General features: G+C 38.2%; 1 protein-coding gene across 1 annotated transcript in view; it reads right to left on the bottom strand.

The window, feature by feature from the left end:
• Nucleotides 1-7,778: 7,778 nt before the first annotated feature.
• Nucleotides 7,779-23,707, bottom strand: part of LOC130039151 (thioredoxin domain-containing protein 3-like) — a 50,792-nt gene continuing 34,863 nt past the window's right edge. Inside the window, exons 10-15 of the mRNA XM_056131019.1 lie at nt 21,561-21,736; nt 15,838-15,982; nt 14,960-15,067; nt 14,185-14,334; nt 9,062-9,208; nt 7,779-8,010 (exon numbers count right to left, since the gene is read on the bottom strand). Coding sequence (XP_055986994.1) covers nt 7,779-8,010; nt 9,062-9,208; nt 14,185-14,334; nt 14,960-15,067; nt 15,838-15,982; nt 21,561-21,736 — 958 coding nt within the window. The remainder of the gene's footprint in view (nt 8,011-9,061; nt 9,209-14,184; nt 14,335-14,959; nt 15,068-15,837; nt 15,983-21,560; nt 21,737-23,707) is intronic.

Raw genomic sequence — 23,707 nt, 5'->3', positions numbered from 1 at the left:
CTGATTGTTCCTTCAAATCAGAATGATAATATAGCTGGATATAGCACCCTTGAAGAATAATTGTGAGGTGAATAATATATTGATCAAGAGGAAACACCATCACGACAACAGAGTAAGACACCATAGACTATTGTTCCCTAACAACTCAAAAGAAAATTATACTTGTAAGAAAATTTAAAAACTGTCCTCCCTGATGTGTGCTGAAAGTAGACTATAGACCGAACATGTTGACTACTTGCTACCTGCATTGCAAACCATAACACCCAAAAGGAGAGAAAGAGAGTAAAAGGGAAAGTGCTTGCCACAGAAGCAGATGGAGGTTGGACGGGGAGGGATAGTGGGAACTTCGGTGGTGGAAAATGTGTACTGATGGACAACAAAAAATCTAGGAATGCTTTAAGAAAAGACAAAATCATGCAATTTATTGCTATATGGCTGGATCTGGATCATAGATGCATCTGGAGCATAGCATGCTGAATAAAGTTAGTCAGAAGGAGAGGGACAGACATAGAATTATCTCTATCATGTGGGGTATAAAGAAACTTAGCCGGGGAATAACAAAATAACAAATGTACAAAGGAAACAGAAACTCAGCACTGGTTTAGGCAGGAGATAGTGAGTTGTGGGGAAGGGGGCCAAGGGGGCCAGTGGTGGAGGAGCAGACATCCTGGTGAAGAGTGTGCTGCTGGAATGATTTATGCACGAAACACTACCAATGACAGCTTTGCAAACAATGGTGATGAAATAAAATTTAAGAATAAAATTAAAAAAGAATCAGGCTAGAGCCTTTTGGTCACTTGGATACCTTTCTTTAGAGGCTCCTCAACCAATAAACTTGTTATTGGTTCTCGGTGTATTTTCATTTTTTTTGCAAGGAAGGAAACTGAGAAAATAAAAATTTGTCCAAATGGATGATAACCCCCTAGACATATATACTACGTCTCTTTCTATTTTAGAGGATTCATCTTTGGTTCTAGTGAAACAGTACATATAAATATACCTTATTTTCGGTCAGTCTTATATTATTATGAGTTCAATTTCCACCCAGTGGACAAATCAATGTATTAAAGTAATGGCCAGGGCTACCCATGTTTAGGGATAGAGACACAAGGAATTCTACAAGGCTTGAGTTACAGACGCAAGTACCTCCACCAGCTATTAAGCCACATAACCAAGGAATCAGTCTTCCAAAATATTGTATTAGAATCCTAAAAATAAGACAGTAAAAGAAAAGTGGTAGGGGGACTCAAGGCCAGCATGGTCTCGGTGTTTTAGAGCGGGTCTCGTCTGCTTAAAAGAGCTCTGAATTATTATTTGTTGTTTGATTTATCATGACAATTGCGTACTTGGTTTTGATGTTATTTTTTCTTACTGTATGCTAGTACATTTACTTGTAGTACTTTATGTTTTTAACTTGATTAACTGAATTGACAATTTGGAGACTGAATTTTTATGATTGTAACAAAACCCCTTATAGTTGAGGTTTTCTTCTTGTAACCTGTAAATTCCACCCCATCCCCCATCCCATGTTTCGTCATGCCAGGCAGTGCTCAAAACTAACTCCTAGTTCTATGCTTAGAAGTCACTCCTGTCAAGACCATATGTGGTGCCAGTGATTGAACCCTGGCTAGAAGCCTGCAAGCAAACACCCTATCCACTTTACTTTGTCTCTGACTGCTAAATAAGCTTCGTTAAAGTTTCTATTCTTCACAGCTCTCTCTCTTTCCCTCTCTTACTCTCTTGTACATGAATGTGCTGTTTAGTTCTTTTTCTCTCACACACAGAGCACACGTGTGTTTAATTTTGTCTCCAAAGGTCATTATTGAAACAACTTAATCAAAATATTTTTTAAAATATTATAAAATATTTAAAAAATATTAAAATATTAAAAATATTTTAAATATTTAAAGTATTTTTAAAGTAAATATTTAAAGTATTCAAAATATTTTTTAAAATATTATAAATATTTTTAAATATTAAAATATTTTAAAAATATTTTTTAAAATATTATAATATCTGGTATAAGTACCACGCGCTAACCGATTGCGCCACTGGGGCTAGAGCGATAGCACAGCGATAGGGCGTTTGCCTTGCATGCAGTCAACATGTCCGACCTGAATTCGATTCCTCCGCCCCTCTCGGAGAGCCCGGCAAGCTACCGAGAGTATCTCGCCCGCACGGCAGAGCCTGGCAAGCTCCCCGTGACATATTCGATATGCCAAACACAGTAACAACAAAAGTCTCCAATGGAGACGTTACTGGGCCCACTCGAGCAAATCAATGATCAACTGGAGGGCCTTTACCTTTACCTTTATAATATCTGGTATAATTATTGGTAAGAAAAAATGATTGAGATACAAAGGTTTAACCTTAAACACATTCTTAAGTGGAAATATTGGGTGTAAAACACTTGTATGTATATGCTTTGATTAGTCATCAAAAAAAGAATTGACTTTGGATTAAATTTGAATGGGGGAATCACTGAATGCTTGTATGGTTTTAATGAAATGCTAATGATTGATAGATCTTATGAAACAGAAATCAGATATATGAATATAATGTGTCTATGACACTTAGCAAACTAAACTGTCAAAACAGAAGTTCTAGAAATTTTGAATATTTATTTTAAATCTAACCAAAGGGATATTTATGTTTTTATAATCTTGAGGTTAGAAATTGAGGTTTTGGGTATAAAAACATCCTATAAACAGAAATTAATATAAGTGAGATAGAAGTGAGTAAAAATCTCTAGATGTGTAGTGTTTTCATGCTTAAAATTGTTCATCTAATTTCATTTTTATATAATATCTTTTTTTCTCTGGTAATCATAAGTAGTTTAGAAAGTATCAGTGCCCAATTTTGAAGTATTTTGTTTTATCCCATGTATTTATTTAGTAGCTTAATACCATGGGCATTTTTGTGTAATTAAAAATGATATATGTAAAAGTAGTTGTAATTTACTCTTGAGACAAGTGGAAAATATTTTTAAATTACAATCAGATTCTAGTATTGATTTTAGAATTATTAGACTAGAAAGGACTGTTTTCAAACCATTTTTATTTTGCTACTAATTTTTTTCTGTTGAGGTAACATACTTACTTGAAAAATTGATTCTTCATGGTCAGTTGTCACTTGTCATTTATCATTCTGTTGTTCATAGATTTGCTCAAGTGGGCGCCAGTAACATCTCCATTTGTCCCTGTGGCATGCTAGTGTATCCCAGTGATGTCTGCTCCTTCCATGAACACGAAGAGACTCAAACTATTTGTTCAGGGTTTTGACAAAGAAGTCTGACCATCTCGTAGGTGGATGGCTACACACTCTTTTGATGTCCTATGGAATCCAGTTGGTAACAGCTCTAGTCCAGCGGTCCTCTCCAAATTGCATTATGTGTCCAGCCTATTTGATTTTCTTCACCTTGGCAAATGAGACAGTGTCCCTGATTCTTGATCATCGATGGGGGTTGGAACTCCAGATTCCTTCTCTCACTTGGTGAAGGATGATACTACAAGCATAGCTCTTCCAATTCCTCTTTGGGTGACCTGAATAGCATTCTCATCCTGTTTTCATAGGGACCAGTTCTTTTCAGGTGTATGTTAGTGCAGGAAGTAAGGTGGAGTTATAAAGATGTGCCAGGAGCCAGAAGTTCTTCGTCCTCTTAACAACTTCGACGCTCTTGAAGGCGTTCCATGCAACTCTCTTCCTCCTGCGTAGCTCAGGTGCCAGTTTGTTTGTCATGTTGAGTTCTCGACCTAAGTACACATAACTGCTGCATTTGAGATGTTCATTCCATTGAGAGCAAATGGAACATCAGGGACTAGTCCATTTTTCATGAACACTGTCTTCATAAGATTCAGCTGCAAACCAACCTTTCCACACTCACGGTCAAAGTCAGCCAGCATTTGTGGCACATGGCGGATGTTTGGTGTTATTAGAACAATGTCATCAGCAAAGCAGAGGTGGAGTAATTGCTGACCATTTATCTTCATTCTCATTTCTTTCCATTCCAGTCGTTACATGATGTTCTCGAGGGTGGTATTTCACCAGAACAAGAGTTATGGTGAAATGGTATCACCCTGCCAAACCCCTCTCTTGACATTGATGATCACTTCTTTGTAGAATGGTGAGATCCTGGTGGTGAATATGTAATACAGCTCGTGGAGGATCCTGATGTACTGAGTTTGAACACCCTATTTGGATAGGGCTCTATGATCGCTTCAGAATCAACAGAATCAAAGGCCTTCTTTAAATTGATGAATGTTAGACAGAGCAGCATCTTGAACTCTCGTGAAACGTCAATGAGCTTGGTCACTATGTGGATATGGTTGATCGTGCTGAATCCTTTTTGGAACCCGGCTTGCTCGCAAGGTTGTCCTTCATCTAGTGTTCTACCTATTCTATTCAAGATGACTCGAGTGAACAACTTATAGATGATAGACAACAGGCAGATTGGGCGCCAATTGCCAATGTTGTGGATGTCTCTGTTCTTGTACAACAGAACGGTCCTGCTGGTTTTCCACTGGGACTGAACCTTGCATTCAGGCAGGTAGCGTGTGAAGAGCCGAGCCAGTGTATTGACAAGTACTGGCGACAGATTCTTCAGGTGTTTGGGTCTGACTTTGTCTGAACCGGGAGCTGTACATTTCTTTACCGATGAAATGGCATGTCGGATTTTGGAAGGGAGAACATTGAGAACGACATATCTATGCTTTTAAATTTGGTATGTGGGCAGGTGGATGTGACTATCAAGGAGATCTGAGTAGAATTCATGGATAATCCTCTCCATTGCCCTTCTGGAAGATGTGATAGATCCATCAGGACGTCAGAGGGCAGTCATCTTGGTTTTATAGTTGGCGAAGGACAGGCAGGAGTTGCGAATACTTTTCCAAGCTTCTGCCACACCAGCCAACACTGGTGCTCTTCTCTCTTTAAGGTCTTCCTTTATCACTTCTCTGCACAGCTTTGCGAGTTTGGACGTTAGCTTGTGATTGCTAGAGGCTCGTGCTAAACCATATTGGTGAATGAGCTCAAGATTTTCCAAAGACAGGTGCCTGTTTGTGGCTTTCCCACTCTTGGAATTCCTCACACAGTCATAGAGGTGCTAAACCAGTCAATGTTGTTAATGGATGCATTTTCCCATATTGCCGCAATAGTGCCAAAGAGCTCCCAGTTAGGGGTCATTCTGGGAGTTCTCTTCTTAAACTTTGCAGCCCCTTCCCCCCACCCTGTGAAGTTGAATTTTGCAAGGAGACAGTGGTTCGCTACCGTTTGGAATTTTGGGACAACAGCAACATCAGTCAGGCAAAACCATTGATTGAATATGGTCAATTTCATTTCAGAACTATCCACTGGGAGACTCCCATGTCCAACATTTAGATTCAGCCTTCTGGAACTGTGAGTTACTATAGATGGTCTTGGTTGAGATGATGAACTCAATCTCTCACCCTGTTCGTTCCATTATAGGCCATGGGTCCTGATGTGGAGTTCTTCAGTGACCTTCTCGGTCCTATCTTGGCATTAAAATATCCAACAATGACCTTATAGAAGGTGTGGCCTTCTTTGTAGAACTCCAGTTCCATGTAGAACTTTTCAATTTCTTCTTAATTGTAGTTGGATGTTGGTGTATAGACAACAAAGATAGAAACTGCTGGAAATGAGCCACATCTATTCAAGTGCAGGCATCCGATTTGGGTTGTTAGGCATTCGAATGAATCAATGCTCAAGGACAAGTTCGTGTTGACCAGGCCACCGAGACCACTGACGCCTCTGTTGTCACATGTTCCGAGGAACAGTTCTCCAGTGTTTAAAGTGGTGTGATGTGATTGATGCCTTCTCATCTCAGTCAGACCAATAATAATTTTCTTGATCTTCTGTACTTGTACCGTCAGGTCCTTGATGGATGCTACTGAAGCCAGTGTATGTGCATTGAAGGTACAGACAGTTATTTTAGTCCTTTTTTGTTTTGGCAGCCTAGTTTGGCCCTGAGAGTTTATCAGTCTCTCCTTGCTCATTCTTCTTAACGATGCCATATTGGGGGCTCTTTCAGGGTCAGGGGAATGAGGCCCATTATTATTACTAGTTTTGACATATCGAATATCCTTCATGGTATCTCAATTTTTCTTAGTGACATACCGGGTGTCCTCATGGCTTACCTCTGGTTATGCAATTATGGATCACTCTTGGAGGGAACCAGATGCACTGCAGGTCATCAAACCCTGGTCAGCAAGGCTAGCTCACAAGTGTAGAGTTTAAAACCCATTGGTCTAGCACCTTGGATATAATCAGTAGTTGTGGAACAGTACACCAGACAGGTGCTGGTCTGCAGGTTTAAAAAGTTTGAAGAATGTTACCCTAGAACACATGCTAATTTTCCATCTCCTGCCTTTTAATTCTAGGAACACCTACGTTTATTATTTTTCATTTCATTTCATCATCCTGTTACTCGTCGATTGCCTCGAGCAGGCCCCAGTAACGTCTCTTTCATCCTAGCCCTGAGATTATATTCAAGGCTATTTAGGAGAATGAGACCCATCATTGTTACTGGTATTTGGCATATTTGGTACGCCACGGGGAGTTTGCCAGACTCTGCCCTGTGGGCAGGCTACATTCGATAGCCTGCAAGTTTGTCCAAAGTAGGAATGAGATAATAAGATGTCATAAAAAGATGTCCTGATAAGATGCATTCGCGGCCGCGTGGTTCCGGGATCTGGATTTTATAGTCTCTGAGTCTTGGCTGCTGATGGGATTACACGGCGCCAGGGGGCCAGGTGGTGGGTGTGACCCCCGCCTACTGGAATTTGGAGGATCTGGGTGGAAGATGCTCGACTCCAATCCGAGTAGGCTTGGAGATCCTGGCCCCAGAACCCACGTGACTTTGTCCCTCTGCCGGTACTTTCAGGTGTGCGGAGAGTGGTCTCAGCATAGTGGTGACTGGTCCTGGAGGTCTTCGGCTGCCGAGGCCCTGGTCGGGGCGGGGAGGAAAGCTCAACCCACTCCCCTCCAAGGGGCCCCAGCGAGGAATAGCCAGCCGCAGGGGCAGGATATACCCCATGAATATATATATACTCGTGGGGTATATACCCCATATATACCCCATGAATAGACTGTACTGCCCTAGTGAAGTCCACAGCTAGAGCTAGAGAGTTGTATAGTTTTGAAACTGCTTTTATTTTCTAAAAAGGAAAGTAGAACTAATGGAAAAATTAAACTATCTTACATGCTATCTACTATATTACACAGAATTGAAAAGTTTTAAATTTTCATAATCTAAGAAGACTCAATTCACGCAAATGTGGTAACCTCTCTCCACTAAGCATCTCTTTACCAAGCAATACAAATAATTATATTGTGCTCAGCGATTTCTAATATTCTAGTACTTCACTTTATACTGTAGGACCCACAGGTAGTAGGCCCCAAGTTTCCAAATACTTTTAGAGTATAGTAAAAGATACTGAATGTGACTTAGGTCCTTTAAGATAAAGAAGTGATAGGGAGTTCGGGAAGGTTCATGAGACTGGTTATAAGAGGTGGCACAGAGAGCTTTCAATAAAGGCTTACAGAATCAAGGGCACATCACCTCTGACACTGTCTCTCAGGCCCCTAGCATTCACAAGGTTTGGCTGTGAGGTCACAAGGCAGCAATGGAACAACATGGTTTATCTGGCAGAAAATGCATTTTATTCAGGCAGATATTAAAAGTTTATATGTTTCTAGGAAACCCAAGTCCTAGGCCGAGTCAGTATAACAGAGAAAATAACACAGCGATGTTGAACTTCAGTTTACTTAGGAGTCTCAATAACAAAGTCTTCAAATATTTTACTTATAGTTTCCATTGCATCAAAGTTGCTAGATGCTCCATGGACAGCATTTTTCAAAATACTTTTTCCATACCGGGCACGAATGGAATTTGGGGATAGTAGTTTTGCTTCTTCTGGGTCTATGGGCCCCATTAATCGTCTCCATTCAGTAACAGCACTCCACTTGCTCAGAATCATAATAAGAGATGTGTTCCTGAAAATAAAGCATTCAGCAAGTTGATTAATTACAATACAAAGACTGTATACATCCTAGTTTCTTAAATTGTGAGTCACGCATGACCCCAAAGAGGGTTGTACTATCAAATATATGGGGTCACATAATGTTGTTTTCAAGTTATTTTATGATTATCAGAAAATTTTTAATTATATATACATATATACATATAATTTATATACCTAGCATCACAAACAACTTCTCGTGTAAGAAGGGGCTCAAGGGAGAAATTTTACAAATCCTGGTATACATGACAAAATGTTGCCATTATCTAGAATTTGCCTTGGACTCTTTGCTTTTATCAGTATGACTTTGCAGTTGACATTTTTATTACCTCCTTCAAATAAGGTTTCATGCACGAAGAGCTCTGAGGTATAAGAATAGGGATATATGCCAGGCATTGCTTCAAGTACTCAAAATATATCAATTGTTTTGCCTTCACAACAAGGCTGTCAGGTAGATATTATTAATCTCAACATTGTATAGTTAAGGAAATTGTGATACTATGACTTGGCAAATAAGGGATTTAGAGGCAGAGATTTTGAGTTGGTACATAGTTCAAAGGGCATTGTGTGTGTGTGTGTGTGTGTGTGTGTGTGTGTGTTGTTTTCTGGAGGACTTTTTTCTATTCCTGCTGCTGCATGATCCAGGCAACACCAGGACAATCCCTAAGCACTGTTCCAGAAGGTGTGTCCAAACACCAAGAACAAATTTAAACATAGATAGCATCTATATATAATATGAATATTTAAAACAGAGGAAGGAAAGAAAGAATGAGAGAAAAGAGGAGGGAAGGAAGGAAGGAAGGAAGGAAGGAAGGGAGGGAGGGAGGGAGGGAGGGAGGGAGGGAAGAAGGGAGAGGAGAAAGGGGTGAAGAGGAGAGAACACAATCTGAAATATTAACAAGTTATCTTTTAACAAATAAAATTAGATGACTTTTGAAGATTTATACTTTTCAAAGTTCCTATATTAAACACTAAACATTCATAACGCAAATAATTGTATATACATATAAATATCATACACTTACTCAGATAACATTTCCACAACATCTTTATAAAAGGGCTTTGATTTTATAGAATAATACATTTTTTCTACATACTCTTCAGTTACAATTATTTCCTTTGTTTTTATTATCTCAAATCCATTTTCTTTGATTAGATTTATGATCTCCTCTAAGGGAAAGAAAGAGTAGATAATATTATAGATCTCCTCCATTTTGCTTCACATTCAAGTAGTTTGAAATAAAGAAAAAATAATTCTTGCATTAGTGCTTGCAAGAATTCATTTTACTTGCATAATGTAGTTTTAAAAGACACAAGGATGGGATGCTTGACTTGCAGCCAGCCAACATCAGTTCAATCCTTGGCTTTCATATGGTTTCCCAAGCATCACCAAGAGAAATTCCTGAGTGCAGAGTCAGGAGTAACACCTGGGCAGCACTGAGTGTGTCCCCAAAACAACAACAAAATTTTCTTTTGTCAAACTGTAGCACTGTAGCACTGTCCTCCCGTTGTTCATCGATTTGTTCGAGCGGGCACCAGTAACGTCTCCAATGTGAGACTTGTTGTTACTGTTTTTGGCATATCGAAAACATCTCAAGTAGCTTGCTAGGCTTTGGTGTGCGGGTGAGATACTCTCATTAGCTTGCTGGGCTCTCTGAGAGGGGTGGAGGAAACAAACCCAGGTCTGATGCGTGCAAGGCAAATGCCCAAACCACTGTGCTATCGCTCCAGCCCTTTGTCAAACTAGGTGAAGTAAATTAAAGTTAAAAAGCATCAAGTGAAGACTCAATTAATTTTTATGTGCAGTCTCTTTTCTGAGATTCACCTTCTCAGAAACCACCTGAAATATCTACTGAACTAGTTAAAAAAGAGAAGACAAGACAGAATCTCCTGGGGGGCCAGAGAGATAGTAAATTTTATATAATTTAATAGCATTTTCTTGTAAATAGTAAATAAATAAATAGTAAATAAGTAAAGGTAAAGGCCCTCTCATTGTTCGTCAATTTGCTCGAGCAGGCCCAGTAATGTCTCCATTGGAGACTTTGTTGTTACTGTGTTTGGCATATCGAATACATCACGGGGAGCTTGCCAGGCTCTGCCGTGTGGGCGAGATACTCTCGGTAGCTTGCCGGGCTCTCCAAGAGGGGCGAGAAATCGAACTCGGGTCGGCCATGTTGGCTGTGTGCAAGGCAAACGCCCTACCACTGTGCTATCGCTCCAGACCCAAATAGTAAATAAAACAATTAAATCGCATTTTCTTGCTTAGCATGTGGCTGACCCAGGTTTGATCCCTGGCACCCTGTATGGTCCCCTGAGGCCCACCAGAAGTGATTCCTGAGCACAGAACCAGGAGTAACCCCTGAGCAACTCCAGGTGTGCCCCCCAACCCCCCCCCAAAACGTCTAAAAGTAAAGACATATTTTCATTTCCACATTATGTCATAGTTTTATTATTGCTAAGGAATTTCTTGTTATATCTGAGTTGACAGGGATACTCGATCTGAGATCCTCTCTCGAGAATTAAGAGAGTTTTTCTGAATTAAATCAAACAAGTTTTATCAAAAATCATTATTACTCTAAACTTTGAGGGCTTATTCAGCTAAAAGACTAGGAACTTTCTCGTACATCATACTTCTCTTTGTTCCAGATTAAAAGGGAGGTAAAAAATAAAAGCAGATTTTTTCCTAAGGGGCAGGGACTAGGGATACAAAACCTCTTTGTCCAGATATTTTCTGGTCAGAAACCAGAAATCCTTTTTGAGAGATTTAAGAGCTAGTACAAAGGTTAAGGTGCAATCCTTGCATACAGGGAAGGGAAAGGTTTGGCCCTCAGTAGCATCACCAGGTGCAGCCGTGGAGACCAGAGAAGGGTGAAGTGTGTTTTTGAGCATCTGGATCATGACCCAGGGAGTCCTGGTGTCCCGTGACTGCAGCATCCAAGCAGGTTGTTTACTTTGGTCCTTGCATTGAACCAATAATTGCCAGGAGGGGCCCGAGATTGCCAGAATCCTCTACTTTTGAAATGCATTTTGAAAAGTTAGTCATTAAGAGTAATGTGTGGTTTTGTGGAATCACAAATTTGAGTGTAAATTTTAACTTTTTTTCTGGGAAGTTAAGAGGTGCTTTTTAGAGAGCTGAGCTTAGTACCAAGGATGGAGAAAATGAGATTTGATCACGAAGCTGGTAAGCTGAGGATGAACTCTGTAGGTACATTGAGCAAGAGATGAAAAATATGAAGTTCAGAGATCATAAAAAACAATATATAGGTGTGTGTATAAACAGAGAGAGAGAGACAGACAGGCAGGCAGAGACTTAAATCTATGGAGTGTAAGATTTAATTTGTGAGATCTTTCAAACTTTTAAAGAAGACCTATCCGAAATCCTTTAAGGATTACCTAACAAAAATAAAATAACCAGCCCCATCAAACAATGGCATGAAAAGAAGAACAGAGACTTCTTCAAAGAAGATACATAGATCATCAGAAGATATGAAAACTCCTTTGCATTAGTTATCATCAAAGAAATACAAAATTTTTAAAATGAGACATCATCTCATACCAGTGTGACTGGCACATATCACAAAGAATAAAAACAACCAGTGTTGAGGATGTAATGAAAAGAGACCCCCATTGACTGCTGGTGGGAATGTATATTGGCCTTTTTTGAAAACAATATGGCATTTAAAAAAAAACTAGGAATTTAGCTTAAATTGACCCAGCAATTTCACTTTTTTTGGCATCTATTCCAAGGATCCAAAACTCTATTCATAAAGACATTTGCACTTCTATGTTTATTCTAGCACTATTTAAATGTCAAAATCTGGGAACAACCTAGGTATCCAAGAACAGATGACTGGATTAAGAAACCATGGTACCTATATATTATTAAATATTGTTCAGGTATTTAAAAAAAAAGGAAGATGAAATCATGCAACTTGCTGCTTTGTGGTTAGGTCTGGAGAGTATCAGTCTAAGTCAAGTTAGTGGGAAGGACGACATACAAAGAATGATCTCTCTCCTATAAAAGAATCATAGTACAGGAATAACAAATACCCAAAGGCAAAATGAAGAGAGAAAGCCATCTTAAAGAAATAATAATAATTAAGAATCTTTCAACAGGGAGAGAATGGGGGAAAGTTACTATGATAATGGTGAAGGAACTGGACCCTCATGTAGAAGGCATGGTAGAGTGTTGTACTCATGAAACCCCACCATTAGTAGTTTTGTAAACAATGGTGCTTAAAAAGTACTAGTTAGAAGTCTACTTAGGAGAAACAAAATTCTCAGCATTAAAGAATAGTTTAAAACAGGGAAAAATAGAAGCTCATGAGGGAGATATTTCAAGAGGTAGGAATATCTAACAAGAGAGGCCAATGTCCGTTATTTGTGAGGCCCCCAGCTCTATTCAGTTACCACATAATCTCCCCACTGGATGTAGCCCAGTTTGTCCCCAAATACTGATGGACCCAAGCATCAAACTTCAGTCCCGCAGTTTATAAGTATTACTAGAAGTGGTCTCTTATCCTTACAATTGCTAGGTGTGGCCCCTATAAAAAAATGTATTGACAAGGGTATGGAGCAATTGTACAGAGGGTAGGTGCTTGCCTTGCAGGCAGCTAGCCTATGTTCCATCCCCCGCACCCCATGGTTCCCCAACTCCCGCCAGTAGTGATCCCTGAGTATAGAACCAGGAGTAAGCCCTGAGCACTTCCAAGTGTGCCCCCTATAAAAAAAAACAAAAAGAATTTTTGGCAAAACTAAAGATTGAAAATAAATATTCAGTTTAAGAGCTATAGGAATATTAAAGCGAACACTACAAATAGAAATATAGCCAAAATTGAAAATAATGCATTAGAAAAGAAGAATATCAACTTCTGACTTTGAAATACATCAAAATTAGAAATACTAAGGTGGGACTAACATTTGAAACAGGAAATCAAATGTAATAACAACAGATTTCAAATTTTATATGGATAAAACACATAATTTCATAGAAAATTGCAATCTAATGAACTTAATAAACTCTAGTGGGGATAGAAAGTTTGAACAGACCAGTTGTAAAGAAAAAATAGGGGGAAAAGTGATGAGTGTACCATCCCACAGAATAAATGAAAAAGGCAGATATGCAGAAATATAATCTACCAGAACTTCAACTACAATCTCAAGGCTGTTTAAATGCTTCCAGAGTACTGAAGACTTCACTTTGTATGATTTTGGTTTGGAGCTATTCTGGCAGTGTGCTCAGGGTTACTCCCAGCGCACTGCTCAGGGCCTGCTCCTGGAGGGACTCAGAAGACCACACAGAGCCTAGGATGAAACCTAGGTCTCCATGCACTCAGGCAACTGAGCTTCCTGTCCATCCCCATGTCTTTTCTTATTTCTTTCCCTCCCTCTCTCCCTCCCACCCTCCCTCCCAGTTGTGCTCAGGGCTTACTCCTGACTCTGTGCTTAGGAATCATACCAACTGGGGCTCTGGAGACCATATGGGATATGGTGGATTGAACCCAAGTTGCCCGAGTTCAAGTCAAGCACCCTCCATCTAGCTGGTACTATTAGACTGACTCTTCACCCCCACCCCACACATGTATTTTTAAATAAAATGTTATTCTACTGTACAAAACTTTGTTCAAAAAAAGAGAAGCACATACCCATCTTATTTTAAATGTATTAATGTAAAAGATCCCCAATGAATTATAAACATTGAATTAAAAAGCATCAAATATGTTATGGCTGGCTATATGGAATTTATGCAGTAATGGAAGGATGTCCCAGTAATAGAAAGACCATTAACAAATTTTGACAATTTCCCATGTTAATATATCTATGGAAGTAAAAAAACCATCTCTATCAACTTTGTTAGAAAGACCATTAACAAATTTTGACAATTTCCCATGTTAATATATCTATGGAAGTAAAAAAACCATCTCTATCAACTTTGTAAGGGAATTTAACATAATTCAGTAACATTTGAATTATAACTGAAGCATAGAAAAGGAAGAAGAAAGCAAATTATAATTTATTATAGACAAAAATTAGCTGTTGAATCTACATAAAAGTATATGAATGCTCATCAAAGTATTTTCTCAACTCTTTTATAGATTAAAATTAACAAAATTTGGAGAACAATATACACATTTAAAACTGCTTTCCTCTTTCTTCAATTGATACATGAGGTTTAATCATTGCTAGAGTATATTCAGCAGGGAAGAAATACTGTATCTCCCTTTCAGCAGCTTCTAATGAACTACTCCCATACAATTGGTTGATAGGCAAACTTTCCATTGCAAATTGATCACATAAACTTTGAAATAAAGAAGTTAAAACTGTTAAAGCACAATGTCACAAAATACAACATAAGGCAATGTAACATTAATTATAGATTACCTACAGTTTACCAAGCAACATTAGTTCACCCCTGATTTAGACAGATTTGTATGAGGCATGGAAGATGTGATTAATTTAAAATTTAAAAGACAACCACATGATAATTGCCACTTACAGGTAAATAAGAGAGAAGGATGTTCCCAAGCAGTGCTCAAGCACAAACTATAATTTTGTTGACATTATTTGCTAATCACACAATGAACAGTTAAGTTTCCTGAACTTTAGTTATCTCAAGTATAAATATGACAATAAAACCTATTTTGGAAGATAAGTTGGGGGTATGTCAGATGGCATATTTGAAACATACAGCTTTATTAGCATTTTTAAATGTAACATCAACAAAATATTTGTAGACCCTTCATAAATAAATTTGATGCTGATACCATATGAAAGGAATCCATAAAAATTAATTTCAGTCTTGACAGAAATGTAAGCTTGGAATACGTTTAGTTTATTTGATAAATAAACATGCATTATTTCATACCAAAATACTAAAATGCCTCCCATTTAAAATGTTTTCATACCTCTAACATGAAACTTACCTCCCTGGAAAATATTGTTTGGCTTCATCAACGGAACTTGGACCTATTATCTCTTCCCAGTACTGTAAACCACTGTTTCTTGACAAAGCAAGGGCTAAAGATGGAGCACTGTTAGAAAATAAAAAACATTATTGAAATTATGACCCCCTTAGATAACTAGTTACAGAAGATACACGAGTATTTATGTGTTTACTTATTTTTACAGCCCTCATACTCAGTGCTCAGGAGACCTCGGGGACCATTTCTGGTGGTTCTCAGCCAGATCAGAGTCTGGCCCAATGATTCAGTGTTACTTGGATCAAAAGTGTCAGAATAATCCTTTATCAAGATTCAGAAATTAACCTTCACTTGGAATACTAAATCATGTTTACAAGAGAATGGAAGCAGGTAAAGCAATGGAAGGACCATAGGTCTGCAGGTGTGGTTCCTAGATTACTGTTCTACTCTTGCTGGGATATGCATGTGTCCTGATGGGTGTATAGTCCACCTTTTATTTCACTTAGTTTCCCAATATCTTACTTCTATTATTCCATTTTGCTTTTAGGACCAATAATCTTTATGATTATCAAATTTCTTGAAAATCAGAAAATTCTCTGTTTGAAGTGGCACACCTTGAATTTCTAGATTTGATTCAACTGAGCTCCAGCAACTTTACCTGTGACTTTACTCTATGACACCCCCAAGGGACCACAAGGGACTAGCTTAGATAGAAATTTAGGCTGTGAATTGAGATGGGTAGGATAGTAGCAAAAAAAAAAATGTCTCCTGCACACGTTTATAGACTAGATATGTTTGACATGTGAACAGAATGCAGGGTTAGGAAAATATTTAAATGATTCAGAAATATATCATACTTTCTAAACCTGAAATCACTCCACCTGATCATGTTTTCTATAAGGTCTTCAAAATAAGCTTCATGTTCATATTCCTTGCACAGTATCTGTGCTTCATCTTCTGATAAAACTACTTGTCTTTGCATCAATATTTTAAAACCTTCTTCTTGCAGGATATTTAAAACATCATCTATATGAAAATAACATGTTGTAAACTGCTAGGCATTTGTTACACATACTTCAAAATGTGTTATCATGACAATATAATGTATTTCATTCTCATATAAAATTTAAAAGTTTTCTTATTAAACATAAAGACAGTCAATACTCTTTATCTTTACATATCAAGTTATGCTGTTGCTCTTCACATTTAATAATATAGGAGACATGCACACACAGCCAAATTATCCCATTCATAGACATATTCTTCAAACATCCTATGTGTGGGCTGGAGTGATAGCACAGCGGGTAGGGCATTTGCCTTGCAAGCGGCCAACTTGGCCGACCTGAGTTTGATTCCTCCGTCCCTCTCGGAGAGCCTGGCAAATTACCGAGAGTATCTCACCTGCTCGGCAAAGCCTGGCAAGCTTCCTGTGATGTATTTGACATGCCAAACACAGTAACAACAAAGTCTCACACTGGAGAGGTTACTGGGCCCGCTGAGAAAATCGATGAACAATGGGAAGACAGTGACAGTGATCCTATGTGCATCCAAAATAATCCCCAAGTTATTGCATTTATCTACAAAGGAACAAAAATGAGGCTTACAATAAACCTTTCCTTGAGAATATATCAAAAGTTAGTAGACTATGGACCAAAACCAAAAGTTAAGTATGTATATTACATATAGAGTATCTTGTAATATAGCACTGTCCTCCCGTTGTTCATCAATTTTGTTCGAGTGGGCGCCAGTAAAGTCTCCATTCTGAGACTTATTACTGTTTTTGGCATATTGGATATGCCACGAAGCTTGCCAGGAAGCTCTGCTGTGCGGGCAGGATACTCTCGGTAGCTTGCTGGGCTCTTTGAGAGGGGTGGAGGAATAGAACCCAGGTCAGTCGTGTGCAAGGCAAATGCCCTACCCTCTGTGCTATTACTCCAGGCCCTCTTAGAGCAGTAGGCAGAGTGTCAGTCTCATAATCTTGTAATATGTATAGAATAATACTAGGAGAATAAAAATACTCTCTATATGCAAATTATCAGGTTATTCATATACATATATACATATTATCAGGTATCTTTTTATATATTATAAATACAGTGGGGATGTTTTCAGATATGTAGACCCATAAGATAAAACACGCACATCTTTTTAATTTTGCTGAGTATATATGTGCTATATTACTGATAAATAGAATATTGTGAAGTTATTTGAAAGTGGGGAGTTGCAGCTAGGGATAGAGCACAAGTGTCAGAACAAGTAACAGAACATGGCCCTGAGGCTACTGCTGGAGAGCATGGCCCTTCGTGTCTCTGACTGTAGCCCTCCAGTTTTCACATACCAGCAGGTGTGGTTCCGGTAGGCCCTGGGTATTTAACATGATGTGAATTTTACCTAAATTAAACCTAAATTAAATATTCACATTTAATTTTTCAATTCTTCAATTTCTTAAAGTGAATCACTGCTATTATTAAATAATAATAGCACGATAGCACAGCGGGTAGGGCGTTCGCCTTACAAGCGGCCAACATGGCCGACCCGAGTTCGATTCCTCCGCCCCTCTCGGAGAGCCCGGCAAGCTACCGAGAGTATTCGATATGCCAGACACAGTAACAACAAAGTCTCCAATGGAGACGTTACTGGGCCCGCTCGAGCAAATCGACGATCAACGGGAGGGCCTTTACCTTTACCTTAATAGCAATATATAGAGAAAATAATAATGATGAATTGCTGCTTATTTCCAAATGCAAACACTAAATCAAATAGTGCTCAAAAACTAGAACTAGAATTCAACAAGTGAATTCATTACTCAGTAATATCTGATAAACATTTCTGAATTTTTTTTCTTTTTAGCTAATAACTTTTTATTATACTCAGGTACCACTAAGGTTTGCATACCCATTGTGGAATATGTTATAGTAATGGCTATATCCAAAATTCTTCATAGGGGAAAACTAAATATTTTAATTATCATTTCAAGAGATCAAAGGGTGAAATCTTTGTATCTTAGTTGAGGAAAGATGTGCTTTACTTAGAAAAAAAAAAAGAAATAATGTCTGTTTCACAGAACAGGAAGTAGGATTTTTAGTTGCAGTCTAAGGTGATCAGAGGAAGCAGAAAATTCTTTAGATGCTTTTGAGAACTGTGACTATAGGACTAGCCATTTGAAACTTGGGTTTCACAATTCGGAATTTGTGGTAAGAACAGTGCTGGCCAAAAAACTATTAGAGGGGATTCAAGAATAAATGAAAAGTTCATAAGTCAGTTCATTAACAGAAATAACTTCCTTTAAAATGGCCTGTTTCAGAAAAGCAGAGAAAAGAAAAGGTTAATTTGAAATGGCTTGGGATCCAATAAGATTTCTCTGCTTTTGTTTTTATGTCATTCAGTTATGTTTTTTTCTTATGCTCAAGAAAGTCTTTGTGGAAAAACTGAATAGTAAAATGACAAAGGAAAAATAAAATTTCCATTGTCAGAGGAAAATAGCAGATGGCTGGTAGGCACATAAGAAAATGCATCAGAGAAATCCAAATCAAAATGACAATGAGGTACCATCTCACACCAGAGAGAATAGTGCTTGTCAAAAATACTAGGAACACTTTTGGCGGGGATGTGGTAACAAAGGAACTCTCATCCACTGCTGGTGGGAATGCTGTCTGGTACAACACTTGTGGAAAGCAGTATGAAAAGTTCTCAGTAAATTTAGAATTGAACTGGCATTTGACAGAGCAATTTCACTTTTGGGCATCCATCCCCAGGACATAAAAACACTCTCTCAAAAAGACATATGCACACCATTATTCATTGCTGCACTATGTACAATAGCTAAGATAAGGTGTCCAAGGACAGATGAATGGATTATGAGGATGTGGTATGTATACACAATGGAATACTATGCAGTTACAATGAATGATCAAATGCAATTTGTTGCAACCCGGTTGGAACTGAAAGATGTCATGTTGAGTTGAGTAAGCCAGAAGAATAAAGACAAATACAGGATGATGTATCTGTAGAATATAGAATACTGAGTAAGGAAATGCCTAGATCAGCCTTTGATCCAGTGTTTAGAGAGATGGACAGAAAAGGAAAAAAATCAAGAGGGTGGGAGAAGAGAATTAAGAAGTAATGGGTGTATAGGTATAAGTGCTTCAGTTATACCAGTGATATGAATGAGAGGGGTAACCATATGCTAAAAGCATAGGTACAAGAGAACTAAAACCATGAGATATAATAGGCAGCCACTGAAATTCTGTAATGTACCTGTCAAGTTGATAGTAGGGGGTGAGTGGGTGGTTGAGACGGGGAAGGATCTTGGAACACTGGTGCAGGGAAGTTGATTAAGGTGAAGGGATTGGAGTTGGATTATTGCATGCCTAAAACTCAACTGTCAGTATCTTTTAAAATCATGGTTCTTCAATAAAAATTTTTTGAAATAAAATCTATAAAGATTTTTTACCATACACGAATGGCCTCTTTGGCTCCTGACTAAGCTGCCTAATGGCCATGATCCCAGACACTCAGAACAAATCTTGGAACCCAGTGACTTTTGGCAGAAATAAGTCCGGTCTCCACAGTAGGTTACCGGCGCTGACCCACTCCAGTGGGGAAAGGATGCTGTCCCTCCACCTGCTCCCCCTTGGTGGCTCGGTGACCGCCATCTACCAGAGGCCATTGGACAGTCAGGTTTGGGCCCACAGTGACGAGACATGCTGGGTCTCACAGGATGGGGGGTGGAGCCAGACCTTTCCTCTCCACCCCAACAGAACCCTGGGTCGCCCACAAACGGCCTCTCTGGCTCCTGATCAAGCTGCTTAATGGCCGTAATCCCAGAGACTCAGGAACAAATCTTGGAACCCAGCAGGTTTTTGCAGAAATCCCTACAGATTTAATCGTTAAAATTTTGGAATTTCAAAATCATGTGGCCACTAGTGTGGCTGCGTGACATCATATGCTATTCATAATCAGCAATAGAAAACAAATTGACTATTGTTGCCTTTTTGGCAGATCTGAGTGTTGGGGTAAAATCCTAAAAAATAATAGTGGGTCTGGTGTCGAAATATTTTATGAAATCAAAGTAGAGAGAGAGTGATGTGGAAATCAATGCCCCACAGGTAGGGAGAAGGTTTGGGATGGGGGGGTATATTGGGGTTTTTGGTGGTGGAAAATGGGCACTGATGAAGGGATGGGTGTTTTATCATTGTTTGACCAAGAATTAGACCCAAAAGCTTTGTAACTGCTCTCACGGTGATTCAATAGATAAATTTATAAAAAAGGGGGGAAAAAGGTATGGAGAAGTTCATGCCCAATTCAATCAGCCTAATCACTGGCTGAATAAATTTCAATATCCTACATTTAAAAATGAATTTTTTAAAGGGGAATAAGCTGAGTGGTGAGGTAGGAATTGATGTGACAAGTCATGAAGTTCACAAGTGTGAAGTCCTTAGTGAGAGGACAAGTGTGAAGTCCTTAGTGAGAGGAGAGGGAGGGAACAGAGGTTGAGAAAATTAGCAAATCTTAATAGTTATGTTTACAACAAATTTGATAACTTAGATGAAAATGCTAATTCTTTGAATGACACTAAGCATCAAAGCTCACATAGGAAGCAGTGTTAGAATAGACTAAAGTAGTTAAATTATTATTTAATACCCTTATTAAAAATAGCCCTTCCAGGAGTAATTTCTGAGCTGAGGAGTAAATTTTAATCATTTCCTGGTATGACCTAGAATCAAAAATAAAATTAAATAAATAAAATCAAGAATCTGATGGCTTCAAAAATGAATTCTACAAGACATGTAAAGAATATGATGATTAAAAATACCTAAAATCTTCAAGAAATCAGAGCACAGGAAATATTTTCTTAGTTATTAATTTCAGTATTACTCTAGTGCCAAACCAAGTAAAACTATTGTAAGAAAGGAAAACCACTGGCAAAAAGTTGCTAAGAATATATGTGGAAAGGACTGGACAGTACAGCGGTAGGGTGCTTGCCTTGAATATGGCTGACTCTAGCTGATCCAAGACTGCGAGGACTAATCCCTGAGCATGGAGCAAGGAGTGAGCTCTGAGCATCACTGAGTATGACTCAAAAACTAATCATAATATTGATGGAAAATTCTCAAAAATAGATTAATCAAATCTACCAGTGTGCAATACGAAATCTATGTACTACAAAAAAGCCAAAGTTTATTCAAGATATGCAAGGATGGTTCACATTCAAAATTGATGAACATAAACTGAAAATGAACAAGCAATAAAAGAAAAAAATGACTTAATCAGTAGATGTGGGAAAACAAGACACAATAAATAAAACACCATGAGTTTTTTAAAAAGTTCTCAAAAACTTAGAAATATAGAGTTCTTCAACTCGCTAAAGAAAATGTACAGAAATGTCAGCTAACATCACTACTTAGTGGAAGGAACGAAATCTTTGGTCTCTGTAATTGGAAGTAAGGCAGAAAATTTCCTTTTCACCAGTGTTTGACATTATTTTTAACAGCATTTTTTGATTATTTACATGCATTTTATTGCTTATCTTTCAGAATCCCACCATTCTAGGGCTTTGTCAAATTTCAGGCACCAAGTCTTTCATTTATGCTTTATTTTATACCTTTTCTTTCTCGAAAGAGGTCTGGTCGAAGCAACACCAGTATCTTTTCTAACTTTACAGTCTTCTTGGCTTTAAAGTCAGGGAAGAAAATATCAATAAGCTTATCCACTTTTGTAGGATTTTTTTCAACATCACAAAATGAGGACAGCTGATGCCTTTCCAGATGTTCTTGCAAACTGATTAAATCCAAAATATAACTTGAAATTACTATAGGTCAAAAGCTTAATAAACAGTTAGAAAATTACATGTGATATATATTCACAAATAACTTGGAACTGAGCAAGACAAAATTAATATCATGTAAAATTGTATCTATAATATTAAATATGTGTTTACTTGCAATTTTTATTGAATCATTCAAAAGATAAATTGCATGATATCATTCATGACTAATTTCATGAAAAGATGAAACAAGATGAATATAAAGATTTGTTGATATATAGTCTGTTTTATTTTAATTTTGACTTATTTTAATTATTATACATATTATTTCAGTATGCAAATTTTCACTGCTTTAAAAACATAAGCAAACACTATTAACCTTTTTTGTTTTGTAAGATTTCTTTTTCATCTTTCTTTTTTTCTTCTCATTCTTTTATTTTTATTTATTTTTAAAAAATGTTTATTAGTGAAACACCATGAGGTACAGTTGTAGACTTACAAATTTTTGTGCTTGGGTTTCAGTTATACAATGATCGAGTACCCATCACTCCACCAGTGCCCATTCTCTACTACCACTAATTCCAGTATACCTCCCACCCCCCATCCTCTCATCCCACACTGCCTCTGTAGCAAGATACTCCCTTTTGTTCTCTCTTTCTGTTTGGGTGTTGTGGTTTACAAAAGAGGAATTGAATGGCAATCATGTTCTGCCTATAGTCTACTTTCAGCACGCATATCCCATCCTGGGAGATGTTGTGAACACCCGTTATTTGGTGCTCCATTCACTATCTGCCTTTACCCCTAGAGTGTGTGGCTGGCCTCCAAGCCGTGGAGTAAACCTCCTGGTATTTATCTTGGCTATTTGTGGGTGTTAGTCTCCTATTTTATTACTTTATGTTCCCCAGATGAATGTAATCTTTCTATGTCTGTCCCTCTCTTTCTGACTCATTTCACTTAGCATGATACTTTCCATGTAGTACCACTTGTATGTAAATTTCGCAACTTCATTATTTCTAACAGCAATATAGTACTCCATTGTGTATATGTACCAAAGTTTCTTTAACCAGTCATCTGTTCTCAGGCACTCAGCTTTTTCCAGATTCTAGCTACTGTAAACAGTGCTACAATGAACAAACAAGTGCAGATGTCACTTTGACTGTACTTTTTTGCCTCTCCGGGTTATATTTCCAGGAGTGGTATTGCTGGGTCAAATGGGAACTCAATTTCTAATTTTTTGAGAATCGTCCATACTGTTTTCCAAAAGGGCTGAACCAGTCGGCAATCCCACCAGTAGTGAAGGAGGGTCCCTTACTCGCCACCTCCACGCCAACACTGGTTGCTTTTGTTCTTTTGGATGTGGGCCAGTCTCTGTTGTGTGAAATGATATCTCATTGTGGTTTTGATCTGCATCTCCCTGATGATTAATGATGTAGACCATTTTCTCATGTGCCTTTTTGCCATTCGGATTTCTTCTTTGAGAAAGTTTCTGTTCATTTCATCACCCGATTTTTTGGTGGGGTTGGATGTTTTTTTCTTGTGGAGTTCAACCAGTACTTTGTATATCCTTTATATTAACCCCTTGTCAGACGTGTATTCAGTGAATATCCTTTCCCAATCTATAGACTGTCTTTGTATTTCGGTCACTGTTTCTTTTGAGGTGCAGAAGCTTCTTAGTTTATAAGATAGTCCCGTTTGTCTAACTTTGTTTCCGATTGCTTGGCCAGTGGCGTGACATCTTTGAATAAAACATTAACTTCAATGTCATGGAGGGTTTTGCCAACTTTGTCTTCAATGTACTTTATGGATTCCGGTTTGATGTTGAGATCTTCAATCCATTTTGATCTTACTTTTGTACATGGTGTTAAGCAGAGATCTGAGCCCACATTTTTGCATGTAGCCATCCAGCTTTACCAGCACAATTTGTTAAAGAGGCTTTCCTTGCTCTACTTCACTTTTCTTGCCCCTTTTCAAAGATTAGACGATCA

Source organism: Sorex fumeus, unplaced genomic scaffold (genome assembly GCF_029834395.1).
Source record: "Sorex fumeus unplaced genomic scaffold, SorFum_2.1 ptg000083l, whole genome shotgun sequence".
Taxonomy (NCBI): Eukaryota; Metazoa; Chordata; class Mammalia; order Eulipotyphla; family Soricidae; genus Sorex; species Sorex fumeus.
Note: the sequence above shows the minus strand (reverse complement) of the source record. Positions and strands in the feature narration are given on the sequence as shown.